Source organism: Papaver somniferum, chromosome 4 (genome assembly GCF_003573695.1).
Source record: "Papaver somniferum cultivar HN1 chromosome 4, ASM357369v1, whole genome shotgun sequence".
In the NCBI taxonomy this organism is placed as follows: Eukaryota; Viridiplantae; Streptophyta; class Magnoliopsida; order Ranunculales; family Papaveraceae; genus Papaver; species Papaver somniferum.
The window spans coordinates 55,888,217-55,910,364 of record NC_039361.1 but is presented as its reverse complement, the minus strand read 5'-3'; the positions used below and the strand labels follow the sequence as shown (position 1 = coordinate 55,910,364).

The 22,148-nt window shown below is 36.2% G+C and overlaps 1 protein-coding gene across 1 annotated transcript; it reads left to right on the top strand.

Annotated features, from left to right (window-relative positions):
• The first annotated feature begins 355 nt into the window (after positions 1–355).
• On the top strand, positions 356–13,808 carry LOC113275577. The gene is made up of 42 exons (XM_026525111.1): positions 356–591; positions 1,116–1,191; positions 1,328–1,396; positions 1,478–1,558; positions 1,935–2,011; positions 2,098–2,152; positions 2,273–2,321; positions 2,604–2,741; positions 2,937–3,018; positions 3,748–3,826; positions 3,917–3,957; positions 4,066–4,260; positions 4,815–4,890; positions 5,028–5,108; positions 5,186–5,266; positions 5,673–5,749; positions 5,981–6,035; positions 6,135–6,183; positions 6,316–6,453; positions 6,890–6,971; positions 7,056–7,134; positions 7,272–7,318; positions 7,625–7,836; positions 8,076–8,163; positions 8,299–8,418; positions 8,521–8,639; positions 9,080–9,152; positions 9,248–9,367; positions 9,519–9,587; positions 9,672–9,842; positions 9,927–9,974; positions 10,142–10,283; positions 10,608–10,705; positions 11,254–11,398; positions 11,494–11,582; positions 11,690–11,800; positions 12,009–12,083; positions 12,320–12,385; positions 12,540–12,728; positions 12,830–12,940; positions 13,150–13,230; positions 13,448–13,808. The coding sequence occupies exons 1-42, from the start codon at positions 493–495 to the stop codon at positions 13,628–13,630; spliced, it is 4,116 nt and encodes a 1,371-aa protein (XP_026380896.1). The 5' UTR covers positions 356–492; the 3' UTR covers positions 13,631–13,808.
• Positions 13,809–22,148: the final 8,340 nt, after the last annotated feature.

The window sequence follows — 22,148 nt, the reverse complement described above, 5'->3', positions numbered from 1 at the left end:
TTCTTTTTATCTTTTTTTTTTTCTTTTTGATAAAAATTGTACGTACTATCAAAATCATCAATACACCAAATTTACCAAAACGGGTAACAAAAGTGAACACCAAACGCCGCTCACTCCAAAACTAGTTCTCTCATTTTTTTTCGTAATCGGTAGTGGTTAACACCGGCAATCAATAAAGCCCAACTAGATCTCAACTTAATCTCTCTCTCACGGCCCGGCCACCACCACGTTAGTTCGAAGAAGCTGCTCAATTTCTGCCCGTCTGAATGAATTTTTTTATCTGCTGGTACCAACCAAGATGTACAAAATTTAATAAAATAAAATGATCATTTCACGTCAACGTCGCGCGTATTGTATCGCGTGTGTGATAAAACATTTCATAGTATATATTTCCGCCACTTTTTCCACTCCGAAGAAATCGCTCTCCCTTTCTCTCTTAAAAAAAATTACTTTCAGATAGTGAGGGATTGATTACTCAAAAAAGGTTCATAAATGGCGTCGATCACAGTTAGTTTTGTTGGGTTGGATGAACTGAGCTTGAAATTAGCTGCTTCTCTCATCACCTCTGGATTTCATGTCAAAGCTTTTGAGGTTTATTTCTTCATCTCTTCTGCTCGGTTTTTACTTACTGTTTTTTCTCTTAATCAATTGATCCTCATTAGATTTTTAGTTTAGTTCTTCACGATCAGCTTCTTTCAATTCATTATTTTTCTGATGGATAGGAAAAGAAGAAAAAAAAAAAAATCTAATGATCAAATACAGAACTATACATGTTTGACTTTCTTAAAATTCCAAGAAAAATTAATCCGATTTTTTTTTAATGCAGTAGGATTAAGTTGGTATTTTCAATCAAACTTCATTCAGGGATCAATTTATCCCTTACCAGTTACGGCCCCTATGTAATGTGTACAAGTCTTCGGGAATGACTTCACTGTCTCACAGTTTATGCATCCTGTGTCGATTAAATGTACACTGGCTTTCAAAATAATACTCCCTCTGTTTCTGGAAAAGAGATACTTTCACTTTTTCAATTTGAAAAATTCTTTGACGATCGCTATTCTGCTGCCTATCTGTATTTGTATGTTTCTGCTCAATTGTTTGGATCATATCTGCAGGTTTCCGAGCCTTTGATTGTTGAGTTTTTGAAATTAGGTGGAGTTAAATGTTCCAACCTGTTAGAGGCCGCGCAAGGTAAAAATTTACTGTTGATTGAGATTACTAGTCTAAAACTATGTCTCTTGTTATTAAAAACTCGAATTATGGAAAGTGGTGATGGTCATACACAGTATCAGTATCATTAACATTGTGCTTTTCTACCTGGTTGCAGATACGGCAGCTACAATTTTATTGAGTTCCAATGCAGACGAAATTCTTGGAGAAGAGGGTGTTCTGAAAGGTCTTCATGTTATGTCTCAGGCATTGGTAAAAGCATGTCTAGCATCACTTTGTTGAAAATTAATGTGGTGTTTCTTTGTAGGGTTGGGAAAAGGTGCAGTTGTCATACTTCGCTCAACTATACCACTAGCAACGGTCCAAAAGATAGACAATCATCTCTCAGGTAACTTAACTTTCTTCTATTTACTTTGTTGACATGCAATTTTTTGTTCTGTACATGTGTGGGAGCATTTCCGTGTTTGTAACCTTTATACTAGTTGTGAGTACGAATATATATGCCATTTGCTTACTATATTGTCTAAATCATTGCTTAGTCTATATATGCCATATGCTTACTATATCTTGATAACTTCATTTAAAACGATGTCTAAAGCTGAATTAAAATCCAACTAAAATAGCCTAATTATCCTAAATTCCTACAATGTTCAAATAGCCTTGTAAAGTTTTAGAAATCCCAGATTTAACCACTGCATCATTACAATTCATTAATCTCCAATGTGGATATTTACTGAAGTCTATTCTTTATGCTTATGTTGCAGAGAACGACAAGGCAGTTTTTCTAGTAGATGCACATATCTCTAAAGGCACATTTGAGGATTTAGAAGGAAAAATAATGGTAACACTATGTTCTATACCCTTTATAAAATTTCTTTGAACACTTACAATAAAGGTTGAATATTTGGATTTTCTTTATTTGGTTAGATTACTTCCTCTGGAAGTTCCGAGGCAATTGCAAAGGCACGACCTGTTCTCTCTGGTAAAGTCTATACTTAAATTTTCTTTGATGGGAAAACTTTCGTGATGGATGATTGTGGAGGCCTGTTAGTTTTACTAAATTACTTGCTTTTTCAATCTAACGGATGTGCTTCTCTGACAGCAATGTGCGATAAGCTTTACATTTTTGACGGAAAAGTTGGTGCAGGAAGGTCTTTTTTTTGTTCTGTTTTATTTTTTTTTTGTTTATTTTTCTTGCTTTCATTTTTATTTTGGTCTTAATGGTATGATATGAGCGTAAAAAAAGAATATTTCTACAGATTCAATAGAAGCTTCTGCTTGGTATTGAAGTCTTGAAATGAATGAGCTACTGATGAAGTGTTATAATCAGTTTATTTACCTGAATGTTTGAACTAATTATTTCCCAACAAGTAATAAAGGTCATTGTAATTTTAATTTTTTTTACTTACTAGTTTCACATGCATATTTTGCAGCAAAGTTAAAATTGTAAATGAACTGCTTGAGGGCATTCATCTCGTTGCCTCCATGGAGGCTATTCTCCTCGGTGTTCAAGCTGGGATTCATCCACAGATACTGTACGACATAATCTCCAATGCTGCTGGAAACTCATGGTAATATATGTTAAATTACCAGTTTGCGAGTCTCTTCTGATGTAAAGTTCTTCTTTAATATGTCTCTAGAACTCTTCTTTCGCTTCCACTACTCTGCAGCATTCTTTTAGCATAACAGATTTCATAGATAAGGAAATTTAGGTCATACTTAAATTGAATTTGTTGTATCAGCTACTTTATTTGCAATGTATGCAGGGTGTTCAAAAATCATGTTCCTCAAATACTGAAGGCTGGTCAAACCAAACATCTCTCCCTGGATAGTTTTGTCCAGAATCTGGTAACTTCTACTAATATGATATCTCTTCGTTGTATATTAAGCTTGCTCATGTGAGAAATGCTTTTCATCCTGTTTAGCCAGAAGAAGAAACTTTGAACTTTCTTATTTTTTATCCACATAGCAATCTGTCTAAAGACACCCATAACACAAGTCAGAGCTGATTCTAAGAATCAGTCCCTTCACTTAACGAACCTTGCCTAAAAATCGCAAAGTATTTTTTTACTCCTGTGTTTTGGTTAATTTTGAACTGGTTTTGAACCCGTCATGGTTTTCCAGGAGTATTCTTATACTCGTTTGTTTTATTTGCCATGTATGATAGCCATATTCATGAGTTGTATGGAAACTGGAAAGGGTATGTCAGTCTGGGAAATGAAAAGTTAATAGATCATGAAATGCTTTTCATCTTTCTTTTTAGTTGTAATGACTAATGATGGGTCCAAGAGAATTTCTTTGTGGACTTCTTATCCTATATCAATTTAAACTAAAATGTGATGTTGTCCTTATCGTTTGTATTTAAACAGAAATTTTCATTTTATGCCTTTTATTTTGGAACCAAATAGATTAACACATCTTCACTATGTGTTCTCTAACTTCTCTTCATACGCCGAAGCTCTCTAGTTACCTCATGGCAATAGTAAACACAATATAATATAATCTGTATCAAATAATTTGTATCTACCTGCGTCTTATGGTTTCTTATTCTTTATTTCTGATTTGTTTGAATATAAGAGGTACATTTTGGATGTGGCAAAATCGCTTCCATTCCCTCTCCCTCTTTTGGCTGTGGCTCATCAACAACTTCTTTATGGTACTGAATCTACTGCCTAAGCTATAGGGATATAGTTTTTAGATCCATATTGACTTATATTTATCCCCTTTATTCCAATATTTGTTCCAGGGTGTTCGCGTAGAGATGATGATAAGGCTTCGCTAGTACAGGTTATTCTCCGTCTGAAGTTCTCTCATATGAAAGTTCCTTTAAGTAGGGTTTTATGGATGTTACTAAACACATGTTTCTTAACATTTTATATTGTTTATCTTGGATAGATTACAGAAGTTGTACTTGGGAAGCGTATAATAGATGCTAGTAATGAAGAAATTTACAGTCCTGAGAAGTTAGCAGATGAAATTACTTCTACATCATCTAGTGTGAAGCGAATTGGTTTTATTGGTCTTGGAGCAATGGGATTTGGGATGGCAACTCATCTTATAAAGTCAAACTTTTGCGTTATTGGTTTTGATGTAAGATTTCAAAACACACCTTTGTTCTAATTGCTAGATATACATATATGTAGAAAAAAGAACAGAAAGATCTGATAATGTACAAATGTCTCTTACTGAGTTGTTTTTTCACTGCTTAATCACTAATTTGGTCCTGGAGTGAATCTCCTCGTCAGTTTCCTTTTCCTTGTTTGCACTAAGGTACAACATGGCTTTTTTATGTGGCAAGGGCCACCAGTCTTCTGCTGATAGAAAATGTGGTCATGCTGAACTGGTTTGTGCTTTTGTTTGAAGACTTTGTCATTGTGGAAAGTGCAAGGGAATCAACCACCCAGCATGTGTTAAAAAAAAAGTCCTTGTGGTATTAAGAATCTTGTGTTTTCTTTAGGGCGGGATAGATGGGGCTTGAAGTAAAGAGGAATGACCATTATTGTTTTCCCTATAAATTGCGTCTAGTACTGGAAGTAGGAGTTCTCAAAATAGGATCCATTTTTAAGTGTACCTTGAAATGAAGTCGAATTTATAGCTTTATAAAACCTTTCTATGTGATGATTGTGAATTTTCTTTGCTTGCAGGTTTATAAACCCACATTAGCACGATTTTTGAGTGCTGGTGGCTTGGTTGGGAACTCTCCAGCAGAAGTTGCAAGTGGTAAATCAGTACTTTTTTCCTCCAATACTGAAACTAGAGCTGGATAATAGGACTACAGGTTTAACATCTATTTTTTACGCAAAATGGTTCCTGCCCAGGCGCAAAATTTATCATTTCTAGAACTTGCTTGATTACAGATGTAGATGTTCTTATTGTCATGGTTACAAATGAAGCTCAAGCTGAAAGTGTTTTATATGGCAACTTTGGTGCAGTTTCAGGTACCTTGAATGTCTCCATTACAGCACATTATTGTTCTGTCTCAATTTCATACTTATATTTTCTGTTTGTCTTGTAGCTCTTTCATCTGGTGCATCGATTATCCTTTCATCAACTGTCTCTCCTGGATTTATTACCCAGTTAGAGGGAAGGTTAAAAGGTATTGCTTATATCATCTCCACTTGTCATGCAGCGTATAGGGAATTAGGGATATAGCTTTCTCCATATTGGGAGCCTTAATCTTGTTTCACATTCAATGGCTCTTGTTAGGCCATATGATTTCAGCTCATTCATTACTGCATAACCACAAAACTTTCAATCTCTTTTGTATTAGCTCTAGTTGTTTTTATAAGTGAATCAAACATTTCAAAGTTCACAAAGTCTGGCCATGGAGATACTAAAGCAAGAAACAGTCAACTGTGCCACTTACTTACTATTGTTATTTGCTTAATTGTGTGCCTGTTTGGAAAACTCTAGCTCTTTTACGTGTTCATCTGTTATTCTATGATTTATGTAGCTTACTGTTCATGATGGCTTCGTATCATATGTCTTGGCATGTGTCATAGGTGAAAACAAGGATTTGAAGCTGGTGGATGCCCCTGTATCTGGTGGTGTTAAAAAAGCTGCATCTGGAGAACTTACAGTATGCACTGAACTCTTTAATCCCCCCTTAGTTTCTCTCTTTCCCATTATTATTAATCTTTGAACTTCCTTCCATTTAAAGAGAGGTTTTCAGATACTTTGACTGTCCCATAAATTTCTGAGTAATATTAATTTAGTTTCACTTTTAGACTTTTAGTAATCTTCTAACTTCTTTACTAATGGTACACACTGTTAAATGTCTTCTAACTTTTTTGCTATTGAATTACACTAGGTAATGGCATCAGGTACAAATGATGCATTGAAGTCTACTGGTTCAGTTCTCTCAGGTAATGAATGCACTACAAAGACACTAAGTTGCTATCGTTTTTCTTGGTTTGCAAAATTTTGTATCAGCTGACTGATGCTTCATCTTTACATGGTCATAGCATTAAGTGAGAAGCTTTATATCATAAAAGGCGACTGTGGAGCTGGAAGGTATATAAATACGTTTTTGTTTTTTGTTTTCTTCCTTGGAGTGTGAAGGGTGTAATTAGGCTTACAGGAACTACAACTCACTCTATCAACTCTTAAACGTTTCAACTGCATTTTGCGTTTTTTGTTCCCTAGTTGTGTGAAAATGGTCAATCAACTGCTTGCCGGAGTTCACATAGCCTCAGCAGCTGAAGCAATGGTGTTTGGGGCTCGGCTGGGTCTTAATACAAGATTGTTATTTGAAGTCATCATGAACAGTGAAGGAGCATCATGGTATGTCTCATATAGCATCACTATATCTTGTCATATCGTTCATCCTTCTACAGTTTACAATGTAGAAATTTTGTTACTGATCACTGTCCGGTGGTCGTTGAAATTTTCATTTTTCAAATAACCACCCATTTTTCTTTAATCTTTTGAAGAAGTTAGCTGCTCGTAGAATCTTGTAATTTGAACTTAAGAAGCTGACTGAATATCCACTATATCATTCACTTAATATTTGGTAGATAGTTTCAGTTGTCAGCTGACTCAGCTCCAAGATTTTTCTTCATGAAGAGATGCTTAAAAAAAAAAAGTTTAGAAAGTGCCTGCTGCAGAAACATTTTTTAAGTTACAATCTATTAGAAGTTGAGGAAAATTTATCTCATAAAACTACAAATTGATCATTTGAAGTATAACTTATAATTTGAGAGAGACTCACTGTTTGCAGGATGTTTGGAAATCGTGTACCACACATGTTAGACAACGATTACACACCATACTCTGCACTTGATATATTTGTGAAGGATCTGGTATGTTACACTTCTTTGACTTAGGGCCATTTAATTTATTGAACAAAACTTTGGTCTTTCAATACATGTTGTAACTCTTTGCAGGGTATTGTTTCTCATGAGTGCTCGGAAAGAAAACTTCCACTTCATATTTCTACAGTTGCTCACCAGCAATTTCTATCAGGTGCAGTAGCATGAATACCTCTTAGTCGTACTCTTCATCTTGTTACTGGGATCTGACTGAAGGATTTCATAGCTTTGTATAGTTATTTTGATATTGGTTTCATATCATAAAAGGCTTTATGATGTGTCGTTTTGCAGGATCTGCTGCTGGTTGGGGTAGGTTGGATGACTCTGCCGTCGTCAAGGTATGTACAGAAAAGTTCCTATTGATTTTTCCCATCTAACAGTGAAATTATATGGTCATCCACACGTAGGATATTATTTACTAAGACCGACTGCGTGTATACCATTTCAACTTGAATTTTACTAATGGCTTCAAGCACCATCCACTTATCAAATAAGAAGAATAATCCTTGAGTTGAAGTGCAAAGGATGCACTTATAACCGGATATATTAGTTCTGCATGTTCACATTACCTTTCAATCGCTGGGGTCTTGTCAGTCAGATAGCTGTGTCAAATAAACAATTATTTACTCTTGTTTGGTTTGCAGGTTTATGAGACCCTTGCTGGAGTACAAGTTGAAGGGAAACTTCCAATTCCTAATAAGGAAGATGTCTTGAAATCTCTTCCTTCTGAATGGCCATTGGATCCTATTGAAGATATTCAGAGACTAAGTCAGAGTGCATCCAAAGTCTTGGTTGTTCTGGATGATGACCCGACAGGAACCCAAACTGTTCATGACATAGATGTGCTAACAGAGTGGTGAGTTTTTTATGCTTCCTGTTTGGACTTCTACGTCACATGGTCGGTGCATTTAAAATTTTTTACTTTGTTAATCAAAACTTACAGACAGTATCCTGTACCTTTTGCTATTTGTTACTACTATTTATATATTTTCGATTGGCAGAGTTTATCTTAAAAATAATTCCCATGCAACCAAGGTTGAACTCTGCGGTTTTCTTTATAATCCTATTACTCATTGCATAATGTTGTCTGTGTAGGAGCGTTGGGTCTCTGGTTGACCAGTTCAGCAGAAGGCCTAGTTGCTTTTTTATTTTGACTAATTCTCGTTCAATGAGTTCTGATAAGGTAAACAGTTTTCAGGCCATCTACACCAAATTCATATCTGCTTAGCTCCACACTGGCTCAATATTAAACAGAATTGTGTTCTTATGGTGTACTGGTTTGAGAACCATATCCTAAGTAAAACCTTGTTTTATTTAGGCCATTGAGTTGACAAAAGAAATCTGCATAAACATAGACACTGCTGCAAAGACAGTTCAGAACATTGGCTATACAGTTGTTCTAAGAGGTGATTCAACACTACGCGGCCACTTTCCAGAGGCAAGTATATGAACCCTCCAGATGTTTACTGTTAAGTTTTTCGTATCCTACTAGATCCAGACTTGTGACCACGACTCAAATTCGGGTGCTTCACTTATCTAGGAAGCCGATGCAGCTGTTTCAGTACTTGGTGAAATGGATGCATGGATCATATGCCCTTTCTTTCTTCAAGGAGGACGCTACACAATTGAAGATATACACTACGTTGCAGATTCTGATAAGTATGTTTGTCCATTCTTAATAATTTTTTATGCTCTACTGATTCATGTGCCTAGGCTACCTTCTCCAGAAGGTCATTGATTAAAAATGCCACAATGAGAAACTAAGCTTACTATATATATTTGTCAAATTGTTCTAGCCCCACAAACTCGGATTTGATAAGTCGTTTGTCAAAGATAAAGTATTGTCCCTTACAATCTTGTTAGATACTTATTTAGGCTTAATTCCAGACTGTTTCTGCCGAAAATTTAGTTTTAAGGTATGCTCAACATATTGGGGCTCTACCTGAATCCAAATTTCTGATGTTTCGTCTTGTTTGATAGCTTTGTCTGAAGGCATGCCAATATTTACACAGCAGAAGTAGCTTACTAGTTGATATTAAGATATCAAAGTACGGAGTTGTTGGTTACACTCCACTTATAAAACTTGGTGTTTTTTCTAGGCTTGTTCCAGCTGGGGAGACTGAGTTTGCTAAAGATGCTTCCTTCGGATATAAGTCTTCGAATCTCCGCGAGGTTTGTCTTTTAACATGGGAATGATGTGGTGTTATCTTAGGCCAACACTCCAGAGGGGATTTGATTGACCATATGTGTGTTCTTTGAATTTTTAGTGGATAGAGGAGAAGACTAAAGGTCGGGTATCTTCTAGTAGTGTAGCATCCATTTCTATCCAGCTTTTGCGAAAAGGAGGACCTACTGCTGTTTGTGACCATCTCTGCAGTTTGCCAAAGGTGTGTTCTTTTTTATATTAAGCAAAAAACTGACATTTGTCCCAAACTTCTAAATTCTGTACTGGTCATCACTATTATTATCTGCAACATAAAATAGATGGTATAAAGACTAGAGAAGTCTTAATAGTTTTTTTTTTTGTGCTGTCAATAGGGATCAACATGTATAGTCAATGCAGCCAGCGAAAGGGATATGGCAGTATTTGCAGCAGGAATGATTCAGGCATGATAAGATTTTAACCTTTTTCTGCCATTAGTTCTCTTCTGACACAGGTAATCCAATTTATAGTCTTTATCTAACTGACAGGCAGAACTGAAGGGTAAGCGATTCTTATGTCGAACTGCTGCAAGTTTTGTGTCTGCTCGTATCGGAATAAGACCAAAGGCTCCAATCGTGCCAAAAGATTTAGGAACAAATACAGAAAGGAATGGTGGTCTCATTGTTGTAGGGTCATATGTTCCCAAGACCACAAAGCAGGTATAAAGTTGTAATTTAAATTTTTTTCACCCCTCTTTTTCCTATTTTTTTTTCCGGTTCGCTAAGTTGTCAGAATTTCTGCAGGTCGAAGAGCTTATAGCACAACTGGGGAACGTAATAAGAACCATAGAGGTGATACTACTATCACTTATATTTCCCTTTTTTTTACAGATATTCGGCACTTTTGTACTGAAGTCCACAAATGATCAGTTTTTGGTGGTAGTTTCTCCACCATTTGGCACTCAAAAATCGTTACCTACTGAAATTAAACTCTATTTTTTCTTTGCTCTGTTCTTTAGATATCTGTTGCTAAACTTGCAATGAGGTCGTTAGATGAGCGAGAGCAGGAGATCAGTCAGGCAGCTGAAATGGCAGATGTGTTTCTCAGATCTCGTAAAGACACTTTAATAATGACCAGTAGAGAGCTCATAACAGGAAGCTGTCAGTCTTCTTTTCCTTCACTCAGCTTTCTTTTAGCATGCTTAGATGAATGTTTTATTTTACTTAAGGCTTTCTGTTACCAGTATGGGCACATTGAACTAGTTTGGAAGATAAACATCTAAATTAATTTTCTTAGTATTATCTAGTTAATGGGTACCTATAATATTTAAATATGCAATTGTTAAATCTGAAGGAGAAAATAAATAGATATTTAACTTTTGGCTTTATGGAGGTATTATAATTTGATCTAAGTTCTGGAGGGGTTCCTCAACTCTGCCGCTGTTAATAAGTTATAATTAAAAAACTTGCCCTTTTCATTTTCAGCGCCTTCAGAAAGCTTAGAAATAAATTTCAAAGTTAGCTCTGCCTTGGTGGAAATTGTTAGACTGATCACTACTCGTCCTAGATATATTCTTGCGAAGGTACTCTTTACTTTTTTTTTTTCCCGGTATTACTATTAAGTTTCCAAGAGACCAAATGAGACTTCTGGACTCATTCAGTTCATTTCTTTAGATTGTCAAAATGCCACTGGTGAAACTAGGGATTGTTTTGCTTCATACACTATCTCTCGAGCCAAGGCCAGGTTGTGGTTCGTAAAAGGTTAAAAATAATTAAGTGTTGTTTCGTCCCAGTTAATGTGGACATGATAGAAGACATGTCACTCTTTTCCTCTACTCTGCCTGTTTTTTTCTCTTCGGCTGGGAAAACTATATCCCCATCTGAATTAATTTCTCCGATAATGTGTTCACTCAGCAAATGTTCATAACTGGAAAGCTAAAGTTGGCATTGTAGAATTGTATGACTCATATGATCTTGTTAAAATATACCATGATATTTATGACTATTCAGCTTTATCTTGGGTGTGTTGACTTAGCTTTTTTTTTTAGTTACTTATAATTTCTATATCTGATTCTGCTGTCCGTAAGATCAAATATGTATTTATCCATATAACATGTGATCGATTATCCAGGGCGGCATCACCTCATCTGATCTTGCTACAAAAGCCTTGGAAGCACGGCATGCGAAAGTTGTTGGTCAAGCCTTGGCTGGTGTCCCCTTGTGGCAACTAGGGCCTGAAAGTCGGCATCCAGGTGTTCCCTACATTGTTTTTCCAGGTAAGTGATTACTAATTTATGGTTCTGTTTTTCGAGTTTTAGTGGGAAAACATACTTCAGTTTAGACTTGAGACCTTTTTTCTTGCCTTTCTTAGGTAATGTTGGTGATAGTAGTGCGGTCGCTGAAGTGGTAAAAAGGTGGGCTTGTCCTGTTAAACTAGCCTCCACGAAGGATCTCCTGCTTGTAAGACCTTGTTGCTGATATTATATAACCAATTCTTCTGCATGTGGCAGAAAAGTTTATTTTTCATCACCTAAATGGTATCACCATAACAAGAGTTCATTTTGTAGAATGCGGAGAAGGGTGGATATGCTGTTGGAGCCTTCAACGTTTATAATCTGGAAGGAGTTGAAGCTGTTGTTGCTGCTGCAGAGGAAGAAAAAAGTCCTGCCATTTTGCAGGTAAAGTGAAGTTAGTCCTGGTTTGGAGTATCATATGTCTCTTACTTACTATTTAGTGGAATGCTTAAATTATTTTGCAACTGCTTGTGTTAGCTTCCCCTGTGGGACACTTGCTTAGGGATGCATAGGTGCTAGAAGATCTCCCTAAGTATCTTAGATGAAAATTCCATATAGTTCATGAATATAATATGTTTGATCCTATTTCCAGATCCATCCTAGTTCCTTAAAGCACGGAGGAGCTCCCCTGATTGCTTGTTGCATCGCCGCTGCGGAACAGTCCAACGTAAGTGGTGAACACGGTTAGAACAAATCATACTTCATTTCGACTTGATATATTCCAGTAACAGATTAATTTCTTTAAATCCTATTGAAGTCTGGAGCATGGAATCTCATGTGCATGTGAACACGAAAACTGTAGTTTCTTTAGCAAGGAAGTGTCCCAGTTCATACAAAATGTTTCTCTTTCTTTGCAACATAATCTTCTGTCTGATGGTTTGAAGTTGCACACATGCATTACAGGTGCCAATCACTGTTCATTTTGATCATGGAAATGACAAAAATGAATTATTGGGAGCTCTTGAGATGGTATTATTTTTTTACCCTTGCTCTTTTATTCTGCCACTGTCCAATTGCTAAATGTATTGAATGAATCTAATGTGCGCGCAAACTATACTAATTAAACAGTTACTTCCAAATATAATTTACCCACCAAGTATTTAATTTGAAACACCTGGTACAGGGATTTGACTCACTCATGGTAGATGGTTCACATCTTTCTTTTGAGGAAAACATTGCATTTACAAAGCACATAGGGTATTTGGCGCGCCCAAAAATGATGTTGGTGGAAGCCGAACTAGGAAGACTGTCAGGAACTGAAGATGATTTGACTGTTGAAGACTATGAAGCAAAGTTAACCGACATTACTCAAGTAATTTTCAATCATAACCGTTTGAAACTGATATCTGTTTTAGTTGTTGAGTTCCCAGGTTTCACTGATTTAGTTTTTCTATTTTCACCTATGGACATCAGGCTGGAGAATTCATCGATAAGACGCAAATTGATGCCTTAGCAGTGTGTATCGGGAATGTCCATGGAAAATACCCAGCAAGTGGCCCAAATCTCAGACTGGATTTGCTTAAGGTCGAGTATACAGAGTAGAAAATAATACTGAACTTTGATTCTTGAATGCACGTATATATCAGTAGAAATAAATGGCTTTCGCACATCTGACACTAGTACTCCCTCTAAAAATCAGAAAAAAAATTAAGTATCCTGTAAACTAAAATAAAATGAATTCATTTTTGTTTCAAAACGACTCAAATACGAAATTGTTCTTTTATTCCTCCCAGGAACTGCACGCAGTGTGTTCAGAAAAAGGTGTTGTCTTGGTTCTGCATGGAGCCTCAGGAGTGCCTGAGAAACTAATAAAGGTACATCTACTCATCTTGCAGAATTTCAGAATCATCATGTTTTTTACTTTCCAGAAAATATTTCTTGATTAGGCATGTATATATATACACAAGCTGCCACATCACATGGATCAACTGAGGTAGAAACCAGGTTAAACCTGATTTTATATTCAATAAGCTCACACTAGACTTACCAAGTGAGTGACCTTGCCTTGACCCGATGTTGAATTTTGAACAGGAGTGCATAGAGCTCGGTATTAGAAAATTCAATGTTAACACGGAAGTAAGGAAAGCTTACATGGAGTCTCTTCTTACCCCTAAGAAAGATCTTGTCCATGTTATGGAATCTTCAAAGCAAGCTATGAAAGCTGTCGTTGCAGAGAAGATGCAGTTATTTGGTTCATCAGGAAAAGCATGGTGATCTGAGATTTCTGAAGAACCAAAACTGAATTGAGCGTACTTTATCGTTTCTATAACTGCTGTATCATTGTGTAGCTCCATTCCTTTAGCCTTCTGCAATTTATTCTTGTGTTTAATTCTTCAATCTGTCAATAACAATGATTATTCCAATAATAAGATGTTCCCTTCTTGTTCTGTTCCGCCACATTCTTTTTGACTCTTAAAAGATTAAAAAAATTATTAAAAGGGGAAAAAGAAGTACAAGATGAGGGGCGCCTAAGCATAACAAGAGAAGGCGAAAAGCGGACCCAAAACACAAGCTGCAAGACTAACAAATAGGAGAACAACTGCTCACAACAGAAGGACCAGCCTAACACCCGCAGACAGTCCAGTTCTTAGAATTTCTTCTTGAGTACAGGGGTTTGTTTCCCTCTACCCAAACCTCATTGCTAGGACCCAAATCCTTTTGTTTCAGGGAACGGAAAATATCTACAATGCCTCCAAGGATTTTCCTAGGAGCGAGGAACTAAACTTCATAAGTTTATCCATATTTTGTTCTTTAGTCATTATTATAATCTTAACAAGTACCAACTTCATGTTCCTGTTCCACTTCCACCATATTTGCTTCATATTCTTTATGAGCATCAAAAGTACCAAACACAACTCCCAAGTGTGGTAATGAGGTACGTGCGCTGAAACACTTATCCTACAGCTGGGGGATTTTGAACCGTCATCCCAGCCATTCTTGGACAGTACAATCCTTGAAAGCGGAAATGATACAGGAGAAGAACGACCCTAACTGGCATAAAATAAACCATTATCGAGAGAACTCCATCGGTAACTACCGGTTCCATTGAAAGAGAACCAATGCCCCCTGAAACAGCGGCAGCGCAACTACCCCCCAATTGTATACATTTCTGGATTAGGCCTCTTATGTTTTCATCAGTTTAGAAGAGACCCAGATGCAGTTCGCGAAAACCATCCCTACTCTGCAAGCATCTTTCGGCTGTCCGTTGTATGTCATTTTTATTCTTTTGGCTCTGGGTGTGTGTTACATTATTGCAATTACAATTAGTAAAACCAAGCCAGGAATCTTGGTTTCCATTTTCCGTAGATTTTGTCTCACCAAAATTGGCGTGTCTGCGACTCTGCACTTCCCAGTTCCCCAATGCCTACAAATTCTTCTTTAATAACATCAGAGAAGATGCCATGTGCAGTCCCGTCCATCACATTTTCAAACAGGTTTTAAAAAAAGAAGGCGCCAAACTTCAAATAAAAATGAAAAAAAAGGAGGCAAAAACTTTGTTTCTTATTTGAATTTAAATTTTTCTTTTCCTAAACGGAAGAAAAAGGCCAAAAAGATTAAAGCCAGAATATTTTATTGTTAAATATTTTTTTTTGGACAAAAAAAGAATCGGCTTATTATTTTTTTTAGATCAAGTGAAGTAAGATTAAGATGGGAACCTGAATGAAGTTTGAGTGCTTCAAAAAAAAGAAGAAAAAAAGAAATGAGTGAATGAAGGTTGAACTTTGAAACATCCAAGTGTCCAACTCTTGCTTCTTTTCTCCATGCGTATGGCATGCACATGAAACAACCATTTTCTTACTCTGAACAGTACATTACTTCACGAAAGGTGTAAGAGACTTTTTAGGCACAGCTGAATTGGGCCCCGGAAAATGATTGGCGCCTCCCACAAGAGGACAAAAAAGAACACCCTATCCTAATTTGGATACCCCTTATTCAAATATTTTGGTAATGCTTAATCTACCCCTTATCTAATTAGTGGTAATTTCATTTAATAAGTACAAAATTTTAAAATCAAAATCAAAAGTTTAAAATCAAAGTCAATTTATCTTTTTTCCGAATTTTATATTTGAAAAAAAGAAAATCTGCGCAAATTTGTATGAAAAATCGTCATGAAATTATTAAAAAATAACGACCCTCAAGAATCGTCATTGTTTCAGTGACGATTCTAAATAGTCGTTATTATTTAAAAAACGACCATCAAGAGTCGTCATTGTTTCACTGACGACTCTAAACAGTCGTTAATTTTCAACTACGCATATGACGACTTTTAATGTATTCTTAAAGAAGATAACGACTCTTTTATAAGCAATAACGACTGTTTAGAGTCGTTACTGAAACAATGACGACTCTTGAGTGTCGTTATTTTTTAAAAAAAAATCATGACGACTTTTCATACAAATTTGAGCAGAAAAAAAAATTGCAAACATAAAATTCGAAAAGAAAAATGATTTTGATTAAATTTTTTTTTTTAAAGAAATAAAGGATAAAATAGTATTTTCACTTTACTACTAATACGCCCCTGAAAATTTTGGGATGCAAACAAAATTGATGAGGCTCCCAATTAAAATCTATGGCCCCCAATTAAGCCCTGTTTTTAGGTTAGACTATACATAACAAGCAAATCATTTCCAATGCAAAAATTCTTTACAGAGCGAGCCGAAAAAAACAGCTCAAAACCGCCAGACACAAACCCACTCCCTGCACGACCCCCGAGGGCGCGTGTCCATTGGGACCCACAAAACAGAGAGAAATTCTTTTTTGTGTCTAACGATTTTGAGCTGATTTGGTTTTCTCGGTCCGTAAAAAAGGATTGTTTCCAATGTATGCAATGCAACAAATAAACGAGGCTAGTGTAGGACTTTCCCAATTAGTCGGGGGCCTATTATTATTTCACTGCTGTCTAAAATGGACGAAATTAACTTAAACCAAATCTATTAAAAAAATCGCATTCTCGGACATTTTTTTCATGATTGTTAAAGGGGATATCGGGATTAGTGAGGGGATATTGTTTGAGTGACTCGTCGGTCAGGATCGATTTCTATCTTTTTGTGTTATATAGAATGGTATCACTCTCGAGAAAATTGGCATCAGCGTTTAACAATTATGATTTTTTTTATCAACCCATTTCTTTTGATTAGGTTTCTGGTTGATTCGTAACTTTTTTTTTGAATTACATTTTTAGATTTATCCAGAATAGGCCGAAGTGTAGGAACAATCAATTGACATGCACATATACGTCGGCTGATTTTTCTTGATGTTTGAAGAACAACAACCCAGAATCGTCCAATGTGGGCACCCATACAGACGAATTTTGGTTAAAGGAAATGCCCTATTTTTTTGCACCTGTTTTATGCTATAATCGATCAGATAGTACAAACCTATGTATATACTTGTTCTGCTACAGTCGGCAGATATGGATATAAGTATATAACCAGTGCTCATTCTCAAACATAATATGAACTCATGCTCATTTCCAAATCGAGTATGAATGCTTTAAGAGTGATTACGTACATCCATAACCACTGATTCTAGGTGTTTTCGTGAATGAAGAACATCAACCCAAATATTTAAAAAGTTTTCATGTTTTGGTGATCAATTAACATTAATTGATTTTTAGGTTAACAAAATTAAACACTAACTAATTGACCGAATTAACATTAATTAATCAGAAATAAATTAGTCATCAACGGAAATAGTTGGTTAAGGGTTTTTGGAGTTCACATCAAAATGACACTTCTTATATCTTCTAGTGATATGCCCAAACTAGCCAAGCAAATAAACACGAGGAAACGACAGAATGAAACGTTTTAACTTCAAGATCATAAGGGAATCTGAGCCTATATTGTGTGGGTTAAAGCACCGAACAAACTTCTAAAGAGTATTTAATAAATTAACAATATTAGAAGACATATTACTAATCTAAGCACCTTTCAAATTTTATTAGTCGGAACATTAATAAGTAAGTTAGCCACAAAGTCGATTCCCTAAATTTATGATTGAACTTAACATCATCAAAATACATCAAAAGATTATTTATATTCTCGGATAATTGTTCTTAGACACCAGTAAGGATCAAGTTCCCTCTGCAACATTGGAAATCATACATTAAGTCACTCTTAACCTCCACTTTATGAAACTTGAGGCTTTTAGCCAGTATAAGGCGTTCTCTAGTGGCTCTAAGTTCAGTTTCCATTGAAGTACATATTTTTGGAAAATCCAGTTTTTAAGCCTCTAGCATCTGTTAGAGCGTTGCTCGGTCAACCTCGCATGCGTTGCTATCTCAAGCATGTATGTCAATGTAAGTGATCAAAACTATAAGTCTTGATTTCTAGTCTATTATATCTAAGTCTCGGACTAGGATATAAAGTGTAGTTGAGCTCAAGGACTTCATGGAGATTCATCATACAAGCAGAAGAACTACTCAAGGAACCGGTGGAACTTCTCGACAAAAAGGTATGTGAAGACTTGAACTTATCTATTACTCAAAAGTCTATCTACTCTATCTCCTACTCTTTGAGACAAGAAGTCGTCTGCTATATATATATAGACTTGGATTATACACATTTGGTATTTCGAGCCGAGTATACCTCGCCTATCTATATCTCGAAATATGTGTTGGTAATATTTTCGTTTCGATCAAGTTTATCTTTACCTAGTGACGAAAGTCATGATATGTTTCAATCACTTTGAAAATTACTTTGACGAGAAATGGTGTAACAACTGTACAACGTCCTCTAAGAATGTTTTAAAGATTGAAATGAGAGTTTAGATTACATATCCAATGATGGACATAAGCATTGTTGTAGAAACACATTTATGTATAAGTCCTATTCCTTGAACCAAAGTTTGCAAACTTTGTTGATCAAGAGAAACCGGAAGAATGGCTTGTTGGCAAGTCCGTGAACTCAGTCCGCGAACTGCCGAACTTCTCATCCCGAGATATTTTGCTGGAGTTGACGAACTAGTTGCGTCCGCGAACCCAGTCCGCGAACGGGCGGAAGGTCTTTTGCCGAGATTTTCTGCTGGAGTTTTTAAACTCTGCAAGGTTGCTTAAGTCCGCGAACCTAGTTTTCGAACTTAAGAAGGTTATATATCCGAAGATGATTTCTGAACTTAAACTTAAAAAGACTAAGGAATGCAGTTTGCAAACCGTGGCTATAAAAGTTCATGAACCGATTCAAGTGGATCAAATCATCTTTGCTTCAATTGTGTCTTGTGTAGTACATAAGATTTCCTTGCAATTGAACAACTCTCTAACTAGTTCATTTGAAGTCATTTGAACTAGTTATGGTAAAGAAGACCACGGTTGATATGAAATGCTCATATGGCTAACCTTTTGGTTAACTATTATTGAACCAACAAGTGCACACGTTTGGGTACGGTTAACAAACCTAGAAGAGTGCATTTCATTTGTGTATAACAAGCTAAGTTTTCGATCTAACGGTTGAGAAATATTAGCTTGAATCTAAATCAGGTATTCATCTAACGGTGGATATTGTTTGCTTTGTGACCAAGGCGAAACCCTGTTTTGAAAGACTATATAAAGAAGACATCTAGTATTGTGAAAAACTGATCCCCACACCTTACGTGTGATACTAGTTTGCATACTAGAGTCGATTCTCCTTTAACCTTTGGTTTTCTTCTTCTAAAACCAGTTTAACGACTTAAAGACTTCATTGGGATTGTGAAGCCAGACTGATACTACTTTTATCGTAGTTGTGTGATCTGATCATGCATCTTCTATCGTACGAGTACAATCAGATTGATTGGCTTGAGATTGATATCTCTAATAGGCAAGATATAAAAAGTAATCACAAACATCTTCGTCTTGTCGTTTGTGATTCTGCAACATCTTGTTTAGCCACCATACGATTAAGATTGTTCTGAGGTGATTGATAACTCTAGGCTGTTCTTCGGGAATATAAGACCGGATTATCAATTGGTTCCTATTCACCTTGATTATTATCAAAATACAGAACAAAACCTTTAGGGTTTATCTGTTGGAGACATATTGATCCTTTGATAGACTTGTCTGTGTGAGACAGATTTGTTTATTGTCAAAGCCTGCGATTTTGGATCGTAGCAACTCTTAGTTGTGGGTGAGATCAGCTAAGGGAATCAAGTGCGCAGTATCCTGCTGGGATCAGAGGCGTAGGAGCATAACTGTACCTTGGATCAGTGGGAGATTGATTGGGGTTCAACTACAGTCCAGTACTAAGTTATCTTGGAGTAGGCTAGTGTCTGTAGCGGCTTAATACAGCGTGTGTTCAATCTGGACTAGGTCCCGGGGTTTTTCTGCATTTGCGGTTTCCTCGTTAACAAAATTTCTGGTGTCTGTGTTATTTCAATTTCCACATTATATTGTTTTATCTTTATAATTGAAATAATACAGGTCTCCTCGATATACTTTAGTCTAGATTGAGTCTGACCGTCTAGTTGATTCTCTAGCAAAGTATATTGGAGTTATTCCATACAGATTGCTAAGCGAAATATTGGGTGGTGTTGTTAGACCCCCGCTTTTTCAATTGTTATCAGAGAATGCAAACACGTTCAAGACCTTACAAGTATGTGTTTGTTGCAATCTGAGTCTGAGGACAGAATCTCTTACGCATACCAAAATGCCTCCTAAAGCTTTCAACTATGTCATTTGTCTCGGGAATACCTCAAAGGATTGTTCCTTAGTTGATTATTCTGAATCCCTAGGTAGGAAGATTGTCTCATCTTGTGTTGTTCCTCCAATGAGACATTGAACACAATGGCGAAAGCTGAAATGAAGCTCACCGGAATCGCAAAAAATTCTACTGAGTTTGTTGATCTTCAGAATCATGATCAACTCATCGATGAATTTGAAAATTCTATTGATCGAGAACGTGTACTCTATAACATTATTGAGTCATTCTCTAAGGATATTGAGAAACTTCTTCAAGAGAATAATCTACAGCATGAAAAGATTTGTGATCTTGAAAAGGTTATCAAAGAAGGCTCAATTAGAGAAAAATGTTTGATCAAGACGCATTCATCTGAACTTGACGGATTTCATGTTGAAAAAGAGAAGCTAGAAACATCACTTTCACTAGCTCATAAACAGTGTATGACCTTGAAAAAGGAAAACTCTGTCTTAAGGAAAATTTCTTTTGTTCCAACTGTTCCTCTTGACATACAGTACATGAAGAAATATCCTCCAAAAGAAGATTGTGTCGAGAAAAGTTTATATAACTTACAATCTTCTCACAGGGTTGTAAAGTTAAAACAGATGTCGTCTGTTGAGTCTTCTCCACGAACATGTACTTTCTGTGGAAAAGGGAATCACTATGCTATCCATTGTTTTGCCAGGAAGAAACAAATTTCTAAACTTCGTAATTTGCTTCTTTCCACTGTCAAATGGGGTAAATAGTCAGTCGAGTACTGCAGTGAATCTCATGCTCACAAGAAACCGGACATCTTAATCTCTTTCCTAGGAATCATTACAGGACTTCTGTGCATTCTAGTAGTATAAAGTCTTATGATGTTGATAAAAGCACGACCCGTGCTTATAAGAACAACTCTGGTGAATCTAAGTTTAGAGTTCGGAAACCCATCTCGAAAAATCCTCTCTAACCAATCTCTAGAGGTCCTAGACTCAACTATCAGAAAGCTCCTTCTCTTGAGATTTCAGGAAGAGCTATGATAAATTTCCCTAAAAATGGAAACCACCATGGGAAGACAAGAAATGTTGAGATCAGATATCCTGGTGGAAATCACAACTACTCTCTCAAAACCTATGGTGAGACTATGTCTCCCTCTGCTACCTAGTAGCAGAAAGTTCCGTTCTTGTATCTAACTTGAGAGATACAAGGATGATGTTTGAGAGATGCTCAATTAATTAGCTGATTTTCATTAGTTTGTATGTTTGATATCTTATGATGTGAGTTTTTAGTATTTCTTTCTTTCTTCACTGTGACCTTTCTTTTTAGGGATGGAAATTTTTTGAAAGCGACACAGTATGCAGTTTTCCTGGTTGGGTCTTTTTTTGTAGCGTATGGCTTAGTCCACGAGCGTCCATATCTCCTCAAGGAACTTTAGGGTTTCCATCTAAGGTGTACACTTGAACATATATATATTTCATATATGCGTTCATTAATCTTCAAGAAAGAAACTCAATGGAAACTGTTCCCAAAGAAGAAGTTAACCCTACTGTAGAGGATGATCTCAAAGGAAGTGATCCTGCTCAAGAGTTTATTCTGAAGAAGATGCTTGAAAGGAAAGAGTATAATTCTTGGATTGGAGAATCTGTCAAGGATTTAATTCTCGTTCAGAATGAAGTAAAGAACGAACTTGCTAACCTTCAACTGCAGATCAACCAGCTTATTGATGGACATGAAAAAATCCTTGGTACTCAGAATATCTTGATCAAGAATCAGAATAAAGTTATTCTTGACTGCGCTAAGGCTCGACACTTTGTTCGCATTGTTGATCGAAAAACTAACGTTCTGACTCATGAACATGGTGTCTCTACGGTCAAAAAAATCAAGGATATCAGTGAATCCTATTTCAATGGACCATTCCAGAGGTATGAAATCATCAAGGAAAACTGAGTTTTATTTGTTGCCTAGTATGTCTTCTTTTTGATTTAGTTGGAAGAATAACTAATGATTGAATAGCAATGATTGTGACTACACGTAGCTATTATTTTCATCTTCTTGTTTTTTAGGTTTATTTGGTTTAAATTCTAAAAATATTTGGAGGATGATGT

Coding starts and splice junctions, on each gene's coding strand:
- LOC113275577 (XM_026525111.1), top strand. CDS start 493: ATGGCGTCGATCACAGTTAGTTTTGTTGGGTTGGATGAACTGAGCTTG. Junction 2,153..2,272: donor GGCACGACCTGTTCTCTCTG/GTAAAGTCTATA, acceptor CTTCTCTGACAG/CAATGTGCGATAAGCTTTAC. Junction 5,750..5,980: donor CTGCATCTGGAGAACTTACA/GTATGCACTGAA, acceptor GAATTACACTAG/GTAATGGCATCAGGTACAAA.